Here is a 22,423-nt window from a genome sequence, read left to right on the forward strand (position 1 = left end):
CTCGGGAACCAACCCTGCCCCATGTCTTCTTTTCATGCATCTCTGCCCAGCTTTGTTCCTGATTTTAGAACTGTCTCCCTTCCCTGCCAAACCAGGAGTTCAATATGGATTGGAACCAAGGCAGTATCTGGGATGCAACAAACTACTATATTTTGAATCTATGGATGAATTTTTCTAGCTCTTTCCCATCAAAGCAACCTTCCCCAGGAGGAAGTAGGGATAGGAAGGTTTGTAATCAATGTTAGATGATTGTAAAACATCAGGAATTAGTAAATAACCACCTCCCTGAGTTGGACCTCTTCATTTTTGATCCCTATAGTGGTCAGAAGAAAATCTCTTAGGGCAAGTAGGGATCCTGAACCTCTGTTAGGAGTAGAGGGGAGGAAGATCTAAGGTTATTTCAGTGCAGTCATTCTGGGCTATAGTGGTCCTTGTTTCTTCTGAGGATGCTTATTCATTATCCTTTCAGCCAGTTACAGCTGTATCCCAAGGATATAGAACAGAGTCAGGCACATGGTAACTATATTATAAAGAAACCTGACAGGGCATAGTGTTGTGTTGAACTCACCTTCTATAACATTTTGGGGACAGGTGCTGGAATAGGTAGACACAAGCGTGATGGGCAAAGTTTAAAGTGACTATCTGAGGGCACTGCTCACTCAGTGCTATCTCTAAGTACTTTCTAGCCCTCAGAAAAGGGAGAGAGTGAAGGCGTCAAAGCCAGAGGGGATACCAACTTTTGCTCTGGATTCCCAAGTGTTGCCATTGGTCTGTGAGTACTGTGTTGTGTCCCCTGTATGGTCTGTTGGTGCTATCACTCTGTAATGGGAGGATGTCATGATTTCAGAATACTTCTTATCTCCATATTCCTTCTGGGATACACACTACTGAGTAGTCTTCCACAAAAAGAGAGAATTAATCCAAAGACTAAGGTGCTTTCTCTCTCTCCCCCCCACCTCACTGTAGAGTGTCCTGAAAACAGTTGTTTTCTTCTACAAGCAGGAGAAAGGGTGAAGTGGAAGTAGAGGAATTGCCTGCCACGTATGGCCTTTAGTGGCTCGTTTTTCCATTGTATGATGAATAAAGGACTTGATATATAACTCCTTTTCCGCCTGCCTTCCATAATGGGAAAGAACAAGGAGAAGCATCATGGCTGATGGGATAGAAACAGGCACTGAATTTCAGACTCTGTCCTTTTATCTTCTTTCACCAGTTTACTGGACCTGTTCTGGTGACTTCAGGCTGGCTCTTCAGAGGACTGACCTGAAGGGTCTTGATCCTCAACTCTACCAAATCATCTGTTGCTGGCCCCCAAATCATACTTTCAACTTGGACAATCAGGGATGAGGACTTCACTGTTTAAATGTGTGTGAAGAGTGACCCAAAACATGTCTGCCAAATGAGGGCTGTCGTTATTATTGAGTCAATCTAGGGAAGATCATAAGGTAACATCATTCTCTTCTTTTCCACAGGAAGGTGGGGTTGTAGCCCTCTTCAAGGTCTGCCGGCAGGACACCTTCCGGTGTTTGTACCCCCAGGCGCTCCGCACACTGGCCTCTATCTGCTGTGTGGAAGAGGGTGTCCATCAGCTGGAAAAGGTAAAGGCAGCTGACTCATGGGCTGAAGTCTCTGAGCCAGCTGGGTTAGGAGCCTGGTGTAGCCATTTGGTCCTCTCCCTATAGCAAGGCTATTCTAATGTGTTTCTACCAGGCACTTCTCAGAAGGGACTATAAGGAATGTTGACTGAAGTCTGATGGAATGAAGTGGAAAGTGACTCTGGGGTCTAACTGGGAATGACAGAGTGTAATTGTCATCTCTGAAGCTTGTTGCCTCTGTCTGCTAATCTATGCCTAGTTCTAGACGTTTCTAGCCTCCACATACTTCAATCTAGGCCTACAATGTTTTCAACCACTGAGACTTGCTGCTGAATAAGGTCTCCCTTTCTTGTTCTTTCTGGTTGCTGGCTAGTTGATTCATCTCAGCTGTTCCAGCTCAAAGTCCTCTCCAAGCTGACTGATATAAGCTGGTTTCTCTCTGCTTCTGACTTTTTGCTCTGCTTGGCTTCAAACTAACTCTGACAATATGTTCTAATCTTCTGGCTCCTTATTCTATGACTCCTTCTGTCTTTACCTGTGTCTAGCTTGTTCTATCTCTACAGCCTATCTCTATAACTCTTCCTGCAAAACTACCTCCTCTCTCCTTCCTTTTTTCTCTGCCTGCATTTCTCTTAAGCAACTTCCCTTTCCTTTCTCATCTTGTAAGGGTTAGGTGTATCTTATTCTGTCAAATCTTTCTGATTCATCACTTTGTCTGCCGCTCAATTAGACATCACTTTCAAACATTGGTTCTTCTTTCCTCTGCAAACTAACTTTACCTTCATTGTGGATTAAAGGTGTATGCTAAGGGTTGAGCTACACCACAACTAGAACTTTTTTTAAGTAAATAACACAATCTCATGGTTCACAGTGTGATCAAATAGCCAGCAACAGAAGGAGACACTAAGCATTTTCTGGGGTGGTGGGGTGGTGGGGTGGTGGGGTGGTGGGGTGGTGGGGTGGTGGGGTGGTGGGGTGGTGGGGTGGTGGTGGGGTGGTGGGGTGGTGGGGTGGTGGGGTGGTGGGGTGGTGGGGTGGTGGGGTGGTGGGGTGGTGGGGTGGTGGTTGTGACTGACCAAAAGTGTTCAGTGTATGAAACAAACAAGGCTTTGGTTGGAAAGCTGGTAGAGAGTGGTTTGAAAGTTTTGGGCTATTTGGTCATTTCATAGCAGGAAGTGAATCCAGATCTTGGTGGATAAAAGTGGCAGCGCAAGATGCCATTGAGTCCATCACCGGTCAGTTTTCCATCTTTGTGACAAAATACCGGACAGCATCAGCTTAAGGGAAAGGGGTTAGTTTGGTTCATAGTTCAGTCCAAGACTGATGGGAACCATTACACTGGCTTGCATTAAGGCAATGAATGCATCATAGTAGTTCACAGTGGTAGAGGAGATGGATAAACTTGGTTACTTTATTGTGTATTATGTTATGGTAGCCATGGAAAGAAAGAGAGACAGAGAGACAGAGACAGGCAGGCAGGCAGGCAGGCAGGCGGAGAGAACTTTTGGCTTTTGTTTTCATTCCCTCTGGGCCTTGGCCCATGGTATGGCACTACCTACATTGAGATCTTCCCCACCAATTCCACGTGTCAGTGATCTCTGGAAAATTCCTTACAGACACACCCAGACCTATGCTTTACTAAGTTCTTAGTTGTCAGCCTATCCAATCAAGTTGACAATCAGGACTAACCATCACTGGTGCCTATTATGCGGGGAGGGTTCCATTCCATGGAGGTCTGCACAGCTTGGGTAGGAGAACTGAAACCCACCCAAGGACTTCCTGGACCAATGCATCACAGGAAGTATGGGGTCAAAGGACGAATTTGGTGCTCTGGGGGCCCTAGGTGCTTCTGTGTCAGCCTAACCTGGGGCGATAAATCCAACATTGGCTACTCGTGCCCAGGCAGTGAGTCTGGGCCTGTATGTGGATCTGAGGAACACTAGCCTGGAAGGCTGGGGAGCCTGAATGATATTAGAGGGTTTCCCAACCTAATTTGAATATTCTTGTGACTTAAAGCTCAGTGTGTCAGGACAGCTGTGGTGACTGTGGGATTTGGGGTGCTCTGTATCTGTCCTTGAGAATGTGTTTGGAGGAAAAACAGCTTTCCTCTCTTCACCCCTGTGACCCATAGCCTGAAACCATCTACCCAGACAGCTCCAAACTCTCCCCAGTTTCTTTGCTTAGGCAACCAGTCACCTGCCTTCCCATGCTGCCTCTTTCCAAATCCATTCCCATGAGCAGGCAGAGGAGTAGGAAATGAGGTTGAGGTGGAGGATGAATAGTGAGTCTCTGTCTTTTACAGCTCAAGGGTGTGTCTCTGAATGGGGAAGCCATTTGTGCTTTCTTCCCACTTGGTTAGAAGCTTTTGCACTTAGTGGTTTGCTAAGAGCCCTATATTGGAGGTAATAGGCTGAGGTTAATGATACCCTTGCCTGGGTTCTGCTACTCAGTGAGCAAATGGGCTTGGAGGAGGGAAGCTACTTGCTTAAGGACTTACAGCTAAAGTTGGGGGAGAGTTCAAATCAAATCCTAGATCCCAAATCTAACCAGATATCATTTCTTTCCTCCCCGGAGAACTGTCTGGATGTGGATGCATACTGTGTTGTGCGTGCACTTGCTTGCATAGTGACGAGACAGATAAACTCAATAAAGGGAATGGCTAAGCTTATGTGATGCGTAATCAACCATCACCCTGGCTCCTGTAAATCTTTCTTTAATAGTAACTAAATGGCCAAACAAGGTTTGCTTCCTATTTTCTTTCATTCTGGCTTGTTAGGGCTTGGTAGGGAGCACAGAGAAGTAAGAAGGGGGACTGAGATAACCAGACCTCCAAAAGGCAGTCAGATGCTTGGCTTTAGTGACCTTTGTGGGCAGCAGGAGGAAAACAAGTTAGAAACATAGCAGCACTTTCATGCTTACAGCAGAAAGTTGCAGGTGCAATGGCCCCCATCTGACGCAACTCAAAAAAGGCGGGGATTCTTTACCTCATCTTTTCCAGGGCTGGGTTGGCTGAATATCATATGTTGCTTTTTGAAGATGAAGGAAAAGAATGCTAATCAATGAAATTCAGCCTATGGTGGGGCCTGGGCCACTCCAGTGCACACATGCCTTCAATATCAAACCAGTGACTTATGGGGCGAGCACTGTAAATACGTCCTTCTTCTAGATGAGGAGCCAGAGTCACAGAGAGTTTTGTGACTTGTCAAAACTCACCTCATTAGCAAGTGTCAGGCAGGATTTAAACCTTGGTTCCAAAGCCACTCTGCATCCCTACCTTGCTTGCTTCATGGATACTCGAAGGACACTAAAAAAGTTTCTGTGGCTTAACCCAGGTCCCCTCGCCCCAGCCCCAAAAAGGAAAAGAAACAGTGGGTGGCATCCTCTTCTCCAAGTCAGATTGCTAAGGGTTGAAAAAGTCCTGGTCTCCTTCAGTCACTCACTTTAAGTCACTGACTGCCGCTCCTTCCTCTGACTGCCATTCTCATCCACTCACTCCGCCCTTCATACTGTCCAGTGCTCACTCTCCAGACGCACTCTTTTATCATGTGTTGTTGGGAAGCCGTCTCTGCAGTGCAGCTGAGCCCTGCAGATGTCGAGGGACAGGCTGCCCTTGGTCTAAACTTGATTCTTCATGCTTATTAAGTTTGGAGAATTTGCAAGTTACTTGGGATAACTTCTGGAGCCTTTTAGACACTCTCCTGATTTAAGTACACTGAGATCTCATGGGACTTAGGGCACAGTGGGGCTGAATCACAGTTTTCATGATTGTGGCCTGGGGCAGTGTTAATACCAAGGACTTTGGAAGAGACTGGACTCTGGGAGGTTACTGTCTGTAGGAGGAGGAGGTGGGGACCACAGGTGAATGGCTCCCTTGGAGCTAGGATCAAGGTATTAGTCAGGGAAGGTCTCTCTAGAAAGGTCTAAGGGGTCTTCCCTGTAGAGATCTAGTTTACTTCAGCCACAGGTTCCACACTGTTTTGGGACCAGGATCAGTACACTTCTCGAAGTCAGCCAGGCTTTTCCTGGTCCTCTGCAGATAGTCATGTCTCCTTAAATGGTCCCATGCTAGACTCAGGGTAGAAGGTAAGCAGCTTGCTTCAAAGGCCAAATGTGGAGAGCCCAGAAGTGCATATAGAGTGGAGGCTGGCTTGTGACCTCAAGGAGGCTCCCTCTTTTCAGAATTCCTGGTGAAAGAGAATCAAAAGCCTAGTGGAGATCTGGTCCCAGTGGGTGTATAGAGGTGCAAGGGAAAGAAGTCTTAGGAGATGCAAAGGACCCTGTGGCTGGCCATTGATCTGTGGAGCTTTGTGTCTCTAAGGAGCTCCACACTCAGTGAATCAGAGGAGCCCAGAGAGATGATAATGTTCTCAGGACCACACTTGGGAGATGACTGGAGCAAGATGACCTGGAGCCTGGGATAGAGTGAGAGCAGACACTCCCAACTCCCAAGGTTGACAGGTCAGGGCTGCTTTCCTGACACCACACAGACTGGCATTGCCAAGAGCTGCACAGTTCGTGGAGGAAGAGAGTCCCAAGGAGCTTGTTACTTCCCTCTGACTTTTGGCGTTGTCTTCTGAGAAATGAAGTGGTACCTCCCTTGTCAGAGTTAGGAAACACGCATTGGGTCTACAGTTGGAATCTGTGCATGGGACATAGCCTGCCTATATCTAGCTTGTTTGTCCTACATGGTGGTCTAGGGAGACTCTGCATTGTCCTCCAAAGAGACTGGGTGCCAAGGATTTTGCAATGGCCATAGGAGAGTTCCAGGTGTGACTAAAGTAAGGGCCTGGTACTGCTGGCTCAAAGAACGGGACCAAAGATCAGGATCAGTACTGAGCACATGGTCCAGAGGAGGAGCCGTGCACCTGCAGAGCAGAAAAGCACAGGTCTAAGACCATGAGAGGTCAGGAACATCCCAAAGCCCAGTGCTCAGCCAACTTTAGCCAGCTCTCGAGACAGTTTTGGAAATTTCCCTTTAGCCTTAGACAAGAGCAAGTCCCACTTCCTGAAGAACATTCTTTTATTTCTAACTCATCACCCCCTCTTTTTTTTTTTTTTTTTTTTTTTTTTTTGTGAAAAATAAGGAGTTAGTTTACTTTGTCCTGGAGCCAAAGGGAGAGTTTAATGAAAATCGATAAAGAAATTAAGGACGATCAGGGGAGGTAGAAGAACTCAATTTCAAGTCCAAGCAGAAAGTCTCTGGGGTGAGGGTGGATGTGGGAAGGGAAACAGCTGCTTACCTCATGCAGAAGCTCACCTTTCATGCTGGGTTATGCCTGGGCAATAGAGACAGGGAGGTCTAGGCAAAGACCCTGGGCAGGAAGAAATGGGCTTGTTGGTGGCAGTGCGGGGGTGGGGTGGGGGTGGGGGGGTGGGGCGGAGGTGGGGTGAGGGGGCTGGGGCGCTCCATTGCCTGCTTACTGGGAGTCTCTCCACCGTGGTGCTCTGCTCAGTGGCCGCTAGTCAGACATAGTACATTTAAAAGAAATTAGGCCCGCCCTTTAGCCCTTTTGAATCTCACAGTTGTTATTCAAGTAATGCAGGATTGGTGGCCACCTCCATTCCCGTTTACAAAAGTTCAAATAGAGGCTGACAAGGGTAGACCCTTGAACCCTCCAAGATTCAAAAGCTGCAATAGAGTTCACAGTGTGCAGCCCCAGCACAAAGCAGTGACTTACTTTGCTAGATCCAGTCCTGATAGTTAAGTGAGTGAGGCTGTGTGGGTGGAGTCGGGGCGCTGTGGATATCAGGTCTTTGATTTGCCTCACTGACTCTTCTTCCCCTAGGAGAAGCTCTTGATTAAGAGACCGGGTGCTCTGAAAACAGACTCCCCAGATGCTGCCCTCTCCTCTCTGGGGCTCAACTGGTGCTTCCACCCCATGCCTAACAATGACTTCAGCTGCCCTGAGAACAGGCTGGGGCTGACCCGAGACCTCAGGGTCACAGTCAGTTAGCTGGGCTGCTCTGACTGCAGGGCAGAGGAGGGGAAAACTGTGACTCAGTCTTCTCTGGAAGAGTGTGGCTCTTTCTGTCTCGCAGTCTACCTTCCAGTCTGTCTCCAGGTGGAGGAGCAGAGATGATTAAAGCTTAGCCCTCTCACTCCCACCCCCACCCCCACCCCATCCCCATCCTATGTACTTCCCTCTTGCTTTTACTAGGCCAGTACTGTCCCGAGTGCTGGTTGGGAACTGAGGTTTCCCTGCCAATCAATTCCAACCTGAATTGGAAGGGTTGGAGCTGCGTGGCAGTCTATGTGATTCACACTGGGACTCTGTGGGACACCATGTGCTGTGCAACAGCGGCCCCTGGTGGACAAGAGCTCCACTATCAGGCTGCCGAAGACCGCATTTTCCTGGAACTGCTGTGGCTACTGGGCTCTGGGTCTTGGAATCAACGGTTAGGGCCAGAAGATATATCCTGCAATGTCCAAGGTTGGGTAGTGGTTAAAATTTAAGATAACCAATGCTTCCTATATCATCCTCTAGGTGAAAGATGCAGACAGATCTTGCAATCTACTATGCCGCTAACCCAGATTGCTGAGGCTTCCCCAGAGGATGAGCTATGCATATTTTACAGTTAATTAATTAATTAATTGTAATAGAGTGACCATGTGCATGTGCCTCGGTGTGCATGTGAAGGTCAAAGGACAGCTTGGAAGAGGGAGTTCTTTCTTTCCTTCTACCGTGGGGTTGAGGGGATCAAGTTCAGGTCATCAGGCTTGACCTCTGGTTCTGTGTTCTCTCTGTTGAGCACAGAAACCCTATTGTCTCCCAGGTTATGACTGAGCATGCTCCCTGCCACCCACTGCCCTTTGGTATGCCGGGCTGGAGATGCTGTCCAGCCACACATGTAACCTTGTACCCCTCAGCTGCTTTAGGTAAAACTGGAGGGATGATCTTTCTGCATGCTTTTAAGACAGACACCTATGGCCTCTTGTATGTGTGTATCTTCAAGTGGGGCCTCTGCCTCTGCTGGAACATCTTAACAGAAGAATTTTTGTTTGTTTTTTTTGTTTTGTCTTCTTTTTGTGTTTGTTTTTTCACCTCTGCTTGTTGACTTTAAGTTCAGAGCCAGCTCTGACCTGCTTCTCTTGTCTCTTTGACATTCTTGCCCAGAGCTCTGCCTGGCTTCTCCCCTAACGACCCTGCTCCCCACTATCTTGATAACTGCTTTGGCTTGTCAAGGCATGGACACACACACACACACACACACACACACACACACACACACACACACACACACACACTATTCCTATCATCAGCCTGAGGTGAGGTATAGATGGTCTTCCTTGCAAAGCCTTTGCCAGCAGTTTCAGGAGCCTGTGTGAAGTGAAGGCAGCAGACAGAGGAGTGGGGGTGGGTCCTTCAGTGAGGAAAGAATGGCTAAAATGTTGAAATATGTTTCTGTGGGATATGAGCTAAGTTCCATTGCACTCTAGGCCTTATGGTTTATGCTAGATTCTCCTCTCTCCCTCCCTCCTCAGACCCCAGACTCAAATCACTGCATCTCCAAGCAGACATAGGAGGCTGGTGAGCCAGGATGTGTAGTCACTGTGAGACAGTTGAGATAAATAGCAAGCACTTGAGACTGAGGATGCTTCCTGGGTAGAAGTTGCCATGATGAGTAGTGAGGCCTGTTCTCTCTTGGTGACTGGTTCCCTAAAGAACCAGAAGGACGTTTCCCAATACCATTTAGTAAGTTTTTGGGTAGCGTGTGGAGTATGAATGAATTTTGTAAGACAATGTGATGTAGGAAAACGAGGAGGTGTTGAGCTCTCTCAGCTGGGAATTCTGGTACCTGTTCCCTGGGTGTGAATGGAGATCCAGAGAAGCCATTGAAGCAGAACTTGTAGCCTTTTGACCCTGTGCCTTGCTTTGGGAAACTCCCTTCCTTCTCTGTGTGTTGGTGACCAGGGGTGAGGAGACTCTGATGTGGATAAAATGTTACTTGGTGTGCACGTCCTCCTTAGAAGCCAAATGACTCAGAAAGATGGAAAATTGTGTGCGAACGTGATGCTGGTGTGGTGAAGAGCAGGGGACATAGCAAAGGGGAATTGACTGGGGGTAGAGGTGATGCTTTTGGCTGCTTTTGATGCTGGGCTGTCCTTTGGCTTTTGAATGGAGAAGCACCACTAGGAGGGGAGCAGGGGACACAGGGCTTGTGGCAGCAAAAGGAAATGGGAGACTGTGAGCCTCTGTGAGCATCAGTGCAGATTGGGGTGGAACTGGACCAGAAGTATGCCCTTCCTTCCACATTCTGGTACTGACAGTGTAGAGCAAGTGGTGGTGGGCCTGTTGGTTCCCTGCAGATAGGGAAGGGCTGTGAGGAAAAGGAGGAGGCTCACAGGGAAAGGGAGGGAGACTGGGGGTGGGTGGGCAGAAAGGCCTGTAGACATGATGAGTGTGTTCAATTTCCAGAGCTGTGCTGGGGCCTCTTCCTAGACCATTTCAGAAGCAGGGATGAAGATGCTTGTAGATTTATGAGGCAGTCCCCTGCCTCTGGCTTACTCAGGCACAAATTCATCTCTCATTATGATTTTGAAGTTTGTCTCTCTGATGAGTAGCGAGTCAGAGCTCTGTTTCATATCCTTGCTGTCCATTTGGTTGTCTTGTGTTTTTTCTTCTTCTTTCTTTTGGTGAAACGTCAGTTCAATGTCTCATTTGAAAACATTGCATCGTTTGTCTTGCCTTATTGATTTATAAATTTTCAAATGAATTCTAGACACAAATCCCTTTTCGGATAGAGGCAGCAAGAATAAATGTTGTCAGCCTGTGGTTTGCTTTATCATTCTCTTAATGTTGTCATTTGATTAATAGAAATTCTTGATTTTGTTACAGTCCTATTTATTGATCTTCCTTTTTATAGTGAGTGCTGCTTCTGTCTATTTAAGAAATCCCTGCTTCCCCCAGAATGCTGAGGCTACTTTCCTGTATTTGGTTTGACACTGTCCTTGTTTCATTTCTGTTCTTGTGACAAAATATCCAGACAAAAAGCAACTTAGGGGGAGAAAGGGTTTGTTTGAGTTGGCAATTTTAGATTACAGTCTGTCACTGGGGATCTGGCTGCCCCAGTGCAGGAGCTCTAAGCATCTGGTGAGATCATATATTTAGTCAAGAACAGAGAGAAATGAATGTATGGACCCTTGCTTGTCCTCAGCTAGTTTCTTCCTTTGTTATATTGCTCTGAAGACCCCGCCTGGGGACAGGTGCCACCTAAAATGGGCCAGGTCTTCTTAAATCAGTTAACAATCAAGACAAATCCCCACAGACATGCCTCACAGGCCAATCTGGTCTAGAAAGTTCCTTATTGAAACTTTCTTCCTATGCTGGGCTGTGCAAGGTCCGCAAAGCTAACCATTGCAAGGAGGCTCATTGGTTTGCTGTTCACATCCTGACTTACCACTCACCTCTCTTGGTGCGAAACTAAACTTTCAGTTTTCCACTCATACTGTTAGTCAGTTGAGCCTAAAGCATTTATTGAAAAGACCATTCCCAAGTTGAAGTGAGACCTTTATGTAAACAAAGGGATGGATACAGTATGTCTGTTCTGTTAGTCCTTTTACCAATGTAACACTGAGGCCCTCAATCTAAAAAAAACAAAAACAAAAACAAAAAACAAAACAAAAAAAATCTCGATAATGAGTTGTACAAGTACTCTCTTTGTTCTTTAAGATGATATTGGCAAATCTTCATATTTCCATTTTATAGCCAGCTTGTTGGAGTCTACAAAATACCTGCCAATATTTTAATTAAGAGTTCTTTATATTTCTATATGTTTGGCATCTCAAACAATTAGAGTAGTCTGATCAATGAACATCATGCGCCTTACTGCTTAGTGTAGACCTTAAAGGTTGACCCCCTCATATATCTTTTAAATATTTATTCATATCTATGCTTTATGGTAATGTGAGTTGTACCTTAAATTACCATTTTTGAAATCTTTCTGCTAATACACAGAAAATATACTTGATACTGTATCCAGTGGTTGTGTTAAATCTACTTACACATTTTCGTAGAGTGCTGACTGCCTCATGTTTTTCTGCACATTTGCGCCACATGTAAAGGATGGTATGCAGAATGGCTGGTTTGCTTCTTTTAACCATCATTTCTTCTCTTGGGTGATTGCATTGGCAAGCACAGTGTTGGAGATGCTGGTGATGGACTCCTTTGTCGTGCTGCTGAATTAAAAGGAAGGCTAATGTGTCGTTGACTGGTTCATTGCGGCTGTGTGTGCTGTATCTTGAGGAAGTCCAGTTAGAAAGCAGGCACTCTCCAAACTCTGAAGGCTGTGTCAACTCTCTTGTACCACAATGGTCCCAGGACACTGGTGTTCAAGCCAAGATGTCCATTAGACTTACATAAAAAAATCTTTTAAAAGATGACATGTCATTAAAATAAAAATTCAGTTCGTTAAATTGAAGATATATATGTGTATGTGTGTATAGATTTACTGAGATAAGGTTTCCTTGAGTAGCCCTGGCTGTTCTGTGACTCACTTTGTAGACCATGCTGGTCTCAAACTTAGAGATCCACCTTCCTCTGCCTCCCTAGTGCCTAACTAGTATAATTTTTAATATTCCCCCAGATGATGGCACTGATCATCAGATAATCGCTGACCTAAGCACTTTGGCTACACCCAGGTCCCAGCTGGGCCTCCATGGGACTTTGTTGAAAAGTTGGCATTTTTATATAGCACAAGGCCAGTAACACTGACGCAAGGAACAGTCATTCCAACACATCTCTTTAAAATGTGCTTTAAGGAAAAAAATCTCTGCGAATAAAGAGATTAGTTTCTAGCTACACTCCCAAGTGATTCAAGCCACGATTGCTCTCCGCTGAAGATGCCCCTTTCTACTTTCTCTGCCTGTGCATCTTCCTCCCTCTGCCTTATTGGCTTTCGTTCCCCCAGAGAGGCCACATAAACCCTGCTATCTGCTCTCCCATTTTCTATTGTGATTTGATGTTTGTGTTTATCTATTTGTGTTTGAAATAACAGGAGAGGTGGAGCCTGGATATGCTGGCTTAGGGGAGGATGCTGTCACCTTTTGCAGGCTTATTTAGTTCCTGTGGATTTTTTTTTAAGTTCACATCTCTGCCATAAAACCAGTGTATCATTTTATAAGGGGGGAAGGGGTTGGACCACAGACATTGCCATGACTTTGTCTTAAACCTTGCCCCAAGCTGGTTCATATTTTGCTTTCTCCTTCTGACCCACATGATATTCTGCCTTGTCCTTGGCTTCTGTTTGTCTTTTTGTTTCTTTCTAAACAGAGTTCAAATTTCCTTTTAACTGGTTATGTTCTAGAGGAATATACCTGTTCTTGCTGGACCCAGGAAGAGGATTCTAGTCTCTTTGGAATCCTCATTTGTTTTGAGTTTTCCTGCAGGTCTTAGATATTTGAGTAGACAGAATCATGGAGGAGATAATGTTTACATCACACTTACACAATTCTTTGTTATAAGCCACTAGCTAGCTCCTCTGACATTCACTGAAAAGTAAACACAAAGCAAAAGCAAAACAAATGCTCTAACACAAAATCAAGATGGCTGACTAGCACCAGGGATACATGACGGGCCTTCATATACTGTGTTCCTTCAATGTTTTATAATGGCCACCTCTGACCCCACCCCTTTTTTGGGCAATCAATGGGAGAATGCTACTCATAAATCTGACATCATGCCCTACACTTTGGGTGCCCCAGATGCCCAAGTTTCACATTCCTTTTACCCTCAGTGAGAATCTGTGTGCCAGACTCCTGGTCCATGAGCCCTGCGGTTCAGGTCCCAGGACCAACCTCATCTCCACATATGAACCCATCCACCAGGCCAGGCCCAGACCCACTCCACTTTAGTATGAGCTAATTATCTGGAAGTGCTTCTAGCAGCCATTTCTTTAGGAATGTGTAAGTGCTTTGATTAGAGGACTGTCTTGGCACTAACTTTATGACTTGCGATGGGAAATGGGCAATTAGGGGCTGGAGAGAGTTCTGGAATTGGACTAGTGTTTGAAGGAGGTGGCATCAGGCAGGACTGCTCCTCAGTCTTTCATAGGAGCTGAGCTGAATGACCTCATTTCTCCAGCTCCTCCCTTTCTTTCTCAAAGGCTCCATAGAGGGAGGCATGGGTCAAGGAGATCAGAAATAAGGACCAGAGTTAACATGCTGTCCTGTGGGGCCCGATTAATCTCCTCAATTTTCTATTTGTTTCCTTATCATTCCTCCCATACTATAGTCTGGCTGTTGAATCCTCTGCTGGGTGTCAAGGACCTAGAGGGAATTCAGTGCAGCATTCTCCCTGAGGGTCTCAAATTGGAGACCAATGTGCATGTGACCTGGACAGATTGTACAGAAGACTGTAATTGTGATCAGATCACAGTGGTATGGCAGCTACAAGGACAGAGATGGCATAATATTCACATATACTCATAGGATACATCATCTATGTAAGACAATAAAATACAGAAATATATCATTATTTGTTTGCATTTGAATACATTGCATATATAAATGTGTAAAGGGGAAGATGTTTTATAAAGGATTCCAATAGTAAAATGGATGCCTATGGGAAGACCTCTGTATGCTGAATATTTACAAATTCTAAATGTTAGAAATAGCATTAAGCTAAGACTTCTTCATTTCATCTCTCTGATCACCTACCACTGAAAGGGCCTCACCCTAGGTTCTATGTTGTTTTTATTAGATCTCTGTCTAATAATCTAAGCTGTATGACTTTTACAACAGATATAAACGGTGCCATCATCTGCTAAGAGATTTTCTTTCTCCCACAGACATCCCTGTGGTTATGAAGCTCCCTCCTGTCACCGTGTGTGTCTGTGGCCCATTTGCTTTAGCAGCTGTATGTTATCCTGCTGTGTCCATCCATTGCAATTCATGCATGCATTCTCCTGACAATGTCACTTGAGTGTCTTTTGTGGGCTTGCGGTCCTGGGCAGTGCTGTTACACATACCCTTCTAAATGTCTCCTGGCAGGTATGTGCCAGTGTCTTTGGGAGTCTTAACATAGAAATTAAGGCATAGCATTTGTACATCTCTACTAGTACTGCTAATTTGCTTGCCATGTTGTAGCAAGCTATACTTACTGACACTATAGAAAGATACCTAGCATCATATCCTTCTCTGGTTTTATAATATGCTTATACTTTTTAATAAGTTGATGGTTTGGATGAGCGATAACCCCACAGACACTTGGTCTCTAGTAGTGGTGCTGTTTGGGGTGCTGATGGAACTTTCAGGAGATGTGGCCTTGCTGGAAGAATTACACCAATGGGGGAAGGCTTTGAGGGTTTATGTCTCACCCACTTCCTCCTCTCTCTACTTCCTGTGTGCAGATAAAACATGATCAGCCAGCTTCCTGTCCCGGCCCCCTGCTGCCATGCCTTCCCACAGCTATAGACTCTCCCTATAGAGCTGTGAGCCAAAATAATTGTTTCTTTAAGTTTCTTTAGTCCTGGCATTTAATCACATCAATGGAAAAGTAATTAATAAAGATGAGACATAAAACTGAATTTTAACTTGTGTGGATCAAAACCAGTGAGGCTGAGTCCTGTATTTTGTTTTGCTTTGCTTTAGGTGGTTTGCTTGGGCTTTGTGTTCCGTAAGCTTGGGGGACCTGTTCATATGCCCGCTTGTTTTTTTATTTGGTGGCTTTTTGTAGGTGGCAAATTTCCTTGTTTCTGATGCTGCTGATTTCCCTCAGCCTGTCACTAACAGGCTACCACACAAATCGGTCTCTACGCACACCACCAGGTCCAAAGCTCCAATCCAGCCCAGCTCACTACAACTCATCACCACGGGCTTCCAATCACTGGGGTATGAGACGTTTTAGCCCTCACGCCAATTTCTAGAATATCAGAAAGTACAGACATTGGGGCCAGACCTATTAGTCTGAATCCTGCCTACCTCTTACAATCTAAACAACTTTCTTACCCCTTTGAGCCTTTATCCTAAAATATAGGGTAATAATGCCAGTGTCTATGGCTTTCATTTTTCTTATGAGATGGGTATTTGAAACATCAACTTGAATGGAATATTGCAATTATTCAATGAGAGACTGCATGGGCAGTGCTTGCCACATAGTGACATCATTCCATCCTCAACCCACTGTGGCTTAGCTTTCTCCTGATGCCCGGAGGCCCTCTCCTTAATTCTATGTGACTGAGAGATTCCCTCTGAGGTCCCTTTCTGCAGTCTCCTCCAAATGTGAGAATCTTGGGCCTGTGGGTAATTCGTCCATCAGCTTTTCTTCATTGCAACAAAATACTGGAGAAAATTGCCTCACTGGGATGACGGTCTGTCTGGGCTCCTGGTTTTACTGGCCCTGATAGCCTCTTTGCTTTGGCTCATGGCAGCACAGTGAATCATGGAAGCATGTTACAGAGGAGGCCTGTTCACCTTATGGCAGCTGGCTGGTAAAGAATGAGGAAAAGCCAGGGTTCCAGTGTCCTCTTCATGTGATTCATGTGGAAGAAATGAAATATTTTATAATTAGTAGTCAATCAGAGGCCAACTGAAGCATACTCATCATACCAGAGAAGGCAGACAATGGGCAGTTCATCATTTGAATGTACAGGGGCCCACAGGTCCTCTGGGAAATCTAGGAGCCACAAGAGCATCAGGCTCCACATCACCTGGGGTCAAGAATCTGTAGAACTGATGTTGAATTGGCTTCTGTTCTAATGCTGTCCTTCTTGGGTCTTTGCTCACGGCCTCTTCCTGTATAGAATGCCATTCTTCTACTTATATTAATCTACAATGTGTCCTCAAGTTTTAGGCCAAATGTTACTCCATTTATTTCCCATCTCCTGAAATCCCAGTATATCTCAGGCATTAGGCAACCCAAGTGAACCAAGTGAACAGGGGTTCAGGCACACATAGGATCAGAGAATCACACCATTGTGTATGGCTAATGCTGGAGTAGTACAAAAGTTCTGTTGCACCTTTTACCAAGGAGATTCCTGGCCTGTCCATGAATCTGGTAGGATAGCTCAGAGGTTCTCTTTTAAGTAATCCACAGTTAATTTGATGCTGCCACAATCCCACTTGGAGAAACAATGTTCTTTCACCATTAAAATATGATGAAGATATCAGAAGCACTTGAGCATGGAAGCCAGAGTGAGCCATCTTCCCAAGCTAGATTGTGGGTGTGTTAAGTCAAGGGTAGCTTCCTGGGGAAGTAGAGTATCCTTTGGTAAATCGCTTTGCATGATGGTAATCTGTGATGAGAATAATTTCCTTCACCAAAGGGGCACTTTCTTCTGGGTCAGTGTTCCCGAAGCACAAGGCTTGGGACTTGGTCTGTATTTATCAGGCCACAGACTTACTCCTGGCTCCGGGAGAGGGGTTCTTATTTGGGCACTGAGTTTCACTGGGTCCTGGGACCACCAACTCAGATTTGCTTGAGCATCAGGGTGGCATACTGGGTTGAGTCTGACTGCTGTTTCAACTGGGTTAGAGACCAGGGTAGCAGCAGTAACTACAGTCAAGACAAGTTTGAGGGCACTGGATCGATGGAGATATTGTCCCATTAGAGACCCCAGGAGCTTCTTAGCAACACTCTTGATTGATGCTCGAAGGAGGAAAGCCAGTCAATTGAGAGGCTTCTTATGCTGGCAACAGAGCTGCTTCCTGTTTCTAGGCCTGCAGCTGCCCTGTGGGCTCAAACAGACCTCTCCAAGGGCCTATTAATAAAATACCTGGCCTGAGTCCAGTCCTGCCGGGGGCAGCTGACTACTGTTTGTTCCTTTTATTAAGCACCTCCAGGTGGGTTTTACTGTGGACTGTTCCCTGGGCTCTTGTTTCCACATTTGTCTCCTTTGAGTCTGAAACTGCCAATGGCTTTCACAGCTAATGGACCTCTCAGATCCCAAGGGCCATTTAAGAGGAGGTGCAGGACTGGGGGTGGAGGTAAAGGTGATTCATCAAACGACAGGCAAGCTCTGGGGGGCCACTAGAGCTAGTAGCAAGAAGTAGGGATGCAGAGACAGGAGGCTTAAGTCAATAGTAAATGGGGAGAATCAGTCAGGGCACCTCCTTGTTCATCCTTTGCCTCCTCCTCACCTCCAGTGCTGGTCCTCAACCTCCTAGCAGCTTAGCTCCTGGAGGAGCTTCAGGTAAACTGTGGCAAGATCCTGTCCCCTTCCTCTAAAGCCCACCCACTGACTCCTGATGGAGGCTGCGTTTTAAGCTCAGGTGTGACCTTTCAGGAAGAAGTTTTATTCAGAACCCAGGTGTTGAAGAGCAAGCCATTCAGTCCCAAATCCATGAGTCTGAAGGTTAAAAATCCAGGGCGTGTGAACAATCTTTTGTAAGTTCTTCTTTCTGTGACACGGGAATATTTTACAGAGGGATAAAATGGCGTGGACATTCTACTAAGTGTGGAACCTGGCACACTACAGGTACTCTAGAAGTGGCTCCCGTTACTGTGCCAAGAGCAGGCCTGGCTGTGGTAGGGCTGGGAAACTCTTTTTTGGCTTATGTTTCCAAGAAGATCTGTACTTCTCTGATTGGACAGAGAGCAAGGGTTCCATGGAAGCAGTGCACTCTTTCTACGGGAAGCCTAGTGGAGCACCAGAGGTGGGAAGGAGGGCAGTGAGCGCAGCGTGCTGTCAAAGACGGCAATTAGAGGAGGGAGCCCACACTTCCTACACTCGGTTCTGGATAAAGCATCAACTATTTTTACCATCTGCTGACCTCCTGGGGTGTCTGAGGGAATAGCATCAGGGATATGAAGTCACACAGCATAAAAGATGGAGCCTAGCTTGGAGCTCAAGGTTAAAAAGTCACCAAATAACCATTGTTTCTATTGCAGTTTGCAGTGATACCTGGCCATGGTCAGCCCCTAGACACTTGGCTTGCTGTCTGCTATCTAAGAAGACTACAGTGGGTCACTTATCTTTCATGAGCTCAAAGCAGAGACAACTTTGGGTCAGGAGCTCCTTCTCAGGTTTTTTCTGATTCCACAAGGTGTCTGAGCTCTTCTCAGAAGGGTGAGAGGAGTTGGTTCTGACTCATTGACTGTCACATGCAGTAATATTCTCCCTTTCAAGGTACACTAGGAAGTTCTTTCTCTGTGTCTGCAGGTGGATGGTATCCTGTGCTTGACGGACATCTTGACTGATGATAGCCACTCAGAGGCCACTCGAGCTGAGGCTGCAGCCGTGGTAGCCCAGGTTACCTCTCCACATCTGTCTTTCACCCAGCACCTCACTAGCTTTCTGGAGAACATGGAGGAGATTGTGACAGCCCTAATCAGTGAGTTACCCTGGGTTGGGCGGGATACCTAGGTGAGAGGACCTCAACACAATTATCTTCAAGAAGGACCAGGAGGACTTCCCATCTGCTTTGCTCAAACTCACAATCACACTAGCTGAGAGCTCATTATTGATGGGTCAGAGCCAGCTCTAGGGAGCCCTGTGATCAAGAGTCTCTGATTGAAATACAAGAGTTCCTTAATATCAGCTTGCAATCTTAGGGACCACATGGCCTTTCAGAGGGAGTTCAGAACATAGGAATCAGGGACACATATAGACTCCAAGTTTGTCTTCAATGGGCTTTATTCCTAAAATTCAGTCATGGCATCTAATGACAGTAGCAGTACTAACTGGCACAAGTGGCTTGACAGAGAGAACTAGCTGGCACAATGAGATGCCACCTTTTGGCCTTGCATCATGGGGTCATGAACACATTGAATCTTTTCGGTTTTCCTATTTGACCTATATATGCTTGGCAGGAGAATCAAAGTCAACTATCTAGAATATTCTCTTTCTCTAGCCTTTCCTTGGCCAAACTGCAGAAACTAGGATTTATCAGGGTAACATACTCAGGAAATTTGCCTGATGAGGTCTGAGTTTCCATTTCCATTCATACCTTTTTACTGACCATCTCTATATCCTTCTCTTATCAAAACCTAATGAAAATTAGGGCAGGCTCTTGGAGCTGTCACACACAGTTGGGAGTATCTGCTGTTGCCTAGAGTTACAGACAACGTAGGATGCTGAGACAGTAGTTGGAACAACCAAGCTTGGGTTCTGGCTTTCTACTGATCCATCAACAAACAGCTTCTGGCCAGCAACCCTGTGTGGGGTTATGTAGGATTCTACCACTCACTTTCCAGGGCACCTTGCAAATCTCACTTGACAACTTTCTTCAGACATACAATAGGGATTGTAACCCTCATCTCTAAAGGGGCCTCTGGTTCTAGGGTTGTACTGTTGAGAGAGAACTTAGCATTTTGGAGATATCAGCTAGGTGGACTTTATAGTCAACCCTGGTCACAGTGCCTGAGTCTCCCATGGGCCAAGTTTAGAGAAACTGGTATATCAACATATACATTGATTCAAAGTCAAGGAAAAGTTGCAATCCATAGAGAACCCTGCCAAGAGGGAGCTCATGTGACCACAAAGCCCATGCTTACTCTGTAGTAAACAAGATGCCTGTAGCCTACATTAAGTTGACAAGCATGTGCACAGAACAAATATGGACAGACGTGGGTGGACCACAGTTGATTATTGCCTTGTAGGGAAGGCTGACATATTTTTTGTTTTAAAACTTCTATTAGCTCTTTGTGAATTTCACATCATGCAGCCCAATTCCACTCATCCCCCCACTCCCTTGTACCTACTCTCCACCCTTGCAACCTCCCCACTAGCAGAGGGAAAAATATCTTGTTGTAGAGGTTGTAGTGTGTCACAGTATGTTCCACAGTATACTGTTTTGTTCATACTTCTCTGCTTGCAAATAATTATTGCAATGACTCATTGGTCTGGTACGAGGCCTCTGGCTTCTGCTACACAATCAATACTGGAACCTCACTGAGTATCCTCTCAGATATCCTGTTGTTGCCCTGTGTCATGGAGATCCTGTAGTTTTGGATCTGCCTGACTGGCCCCTTCATGCACCCCAGCAGTACACTGATGTTGGAGTGGGCCAACTCAAAGCCCTGGATCTGGGTGTGAGAGGTATCTGAGATAGTCAGTATGAGAGCGCTCCTGCTCTCCCATTCTCAGGAATTGCTCACCAGCAATCCCCACAACCAGGGCTGGCTCTACCCTGCTGCTTATGCTAGGTCCTGAGCCCATTCTCTTTAGTGTTGCAGTTAGTGAGGAACAGGGCCAGGTGTCCCACCTGGTGTAGGTGGCCAGGGATGGAGGGTGTTTCTCATTTGTGCCACGGCACAGCAGACAGGGGGCAGGGCCCCTCTCCTGTTCTCATAACCCTAGGGCCAGCTCTCTCACCTGCTGTAGGTGCTAAGGGGAAGGGGGAGGGGAGACATTTCTTCCTTGCCCATACCTTCACAGAACAGACAAGTAGCAGAACCAACTCTCCCATGTTCACACTCTTGGAGTCAGCTCACCCTCACCCCTGCCATTAGGGTCAGATCTACTGTTTTGCCCAGATGAGGTGCAGGGCCCATTTTTCTGAGCACAGCAGCAGGTGAGGGGCAGGGCTCTCATGACGCCAGCGTCAGGTATTCCATCTGTCACAGATGGCAAGGGGAGTGCGGGGAACAGGATATCTCTCCCTCATCCATACCACTGCAGTGCCAGTTCTCTATGCTCATACCCTCTGAGGTTGGGGGTTGGCTCACCCACAGCTCCCACAATGTGCAGGGGCCCATGATGCCCAGGTGAGGGGTGGGGACAGTTCTGCACAGTCCTCAGAAATCAACACATCCATGGATGGCAGCCCAGACCAGAGACTTCTGCCTGACCATTGGTGGTCACAGCCCCCTGCTGTTGCTGATGTACCCACCCTCCGTCCCTGGCAGCATTACCAGCTGCTCACATCAGGCTCAAGTCCCCAGTTCTGCCTCTCTTCACTGTTCCCACATCCTTCTGTTTCTCTTTCTCTTCCATTTCTCTACCACTTACTTGCTCCTCTTAGTGGCACCCAGGATCTCTGAGTGTCTGGTGGTGTCTCAAGAGTGCTCTGGTACACTAGCCCATTAGGTCACCACTCAGGGGTCATTTTGGACATGGTCTTCCCCTCAGGACACTGGACTGGTGTCATTTTAGGCTAGCTTCATATCCAGGCCCCATGGCACCAGTCTCAGGTTGATTCCTGCCCAGGCTGCAGTCCCAGGTAGCATTCTTCTAGTCTCCCCATGTTCCCCACCTTGTGGTCTTCTCCAGTTCACTTTTTTTTTCAGTGAGTGAGACTGCTAATCATTCAGATGTTCCTAGGTCTACACTGAGAGTAGACATAGCCCCTCTCCTCTCTGCCACCTACTGACACATGTGACACAGCAGCCACCTCTGCAATATTTCTAGGGGCAGGGACATATTTTAATATAAGAACTAAATGCCAAACTGGAGACACTCTCCAAATAATAAACAACCCAAAGCGTATATACTCCAATCAACCTTTCACTGTTACTACATACCCACTCCTGTTTCTTTCCCAGACTGTATTAATCCCCAGAGAAGAAGAGCCATCTTATTTAATCCATCCCCAGGAAGATGCACTGTGCAGCCCACTCGCAGAGTCAGCAGATGGGATGTATCTTCTGGGCATGATGCCAGGGCTCTGTTCTTTGGTGGGAAATAACCCTCCAACTTCTTGCCATTCCCTGGAAACATTTATAAGTGAGTCACTGGAATCCTCAATTTAATCTTCCTAACACCTCCCAGGTGACTCAGACTGTAGTTCAAGTAAGTGTTCAGCAAAATTAAAAGGCACTTAGATGGCTGTGCTAATAATCAATGTGTCAGTATCAATGGCACGTGCACAAGGGCAAGGGGTACCATTGGCCCCTAGGGACTAATCTAGTGGTAGAGTGGTCTCATACCAAAGCCCAGGTATGGAGATGTAA

At 46.3% G+C, this 22,423-nt stretch overlaps 1 protein-coding gene and 1 non-coding gene across 8 annotated transcripts in view; one reads left to right on the forward strand and one right to left on the reverse strand.

Annotated features, from left to right (window-relative positions):
* Positions 1-22,423, forward strand: part of Insc (INSC, spindle orientation adaptor protein) — a 107,468-nt gene that overhangs the window by 68,356 nt on the left and 16,689 nt on the right. For all 7 annotated transcript variants that reach the window (XM_063285287.1, NM_001106285.1, XM_039106440.2 and 4 more), the window contains 2 exons: positions 1,473-1,598; positions 18,693-18,864. In XM_063285287.1, coding sequence (XP_063141357.1) covers positions 1,473-1,598; positions 18,693-18,864 — 298 coding nt within the window. Of the gene's footprint in view, positions 1-1,472; positions 1,599-18,692; positions 18,865-22,423 lie in introns of those variants that run through there.
* On the reverse strand, positions 21,761-21,888 carry LOC120100423 (small nucleolar RNA SNORA17). The gene has a single exon (XR_005500181.1). It is a non-coding gene; the product is annotated as a small nucleolar RNA SNORA17 (small nucleolar RNA).

The sequence above is a fragment of the Rattus norvegicus genome, chromosome 1 (assembly GCF_036323735.1).
Source record: "Rattus norvegicus strain BN/NHsdMcwi chromosome 1, GRCr8, whole genome shotgun sequence".
Lineage (NCBI taxonomy): Eukaryota > Metazoa > Chordata > Mammalia > Rodentia > Muridae > Rattus > Rattus norvegicus.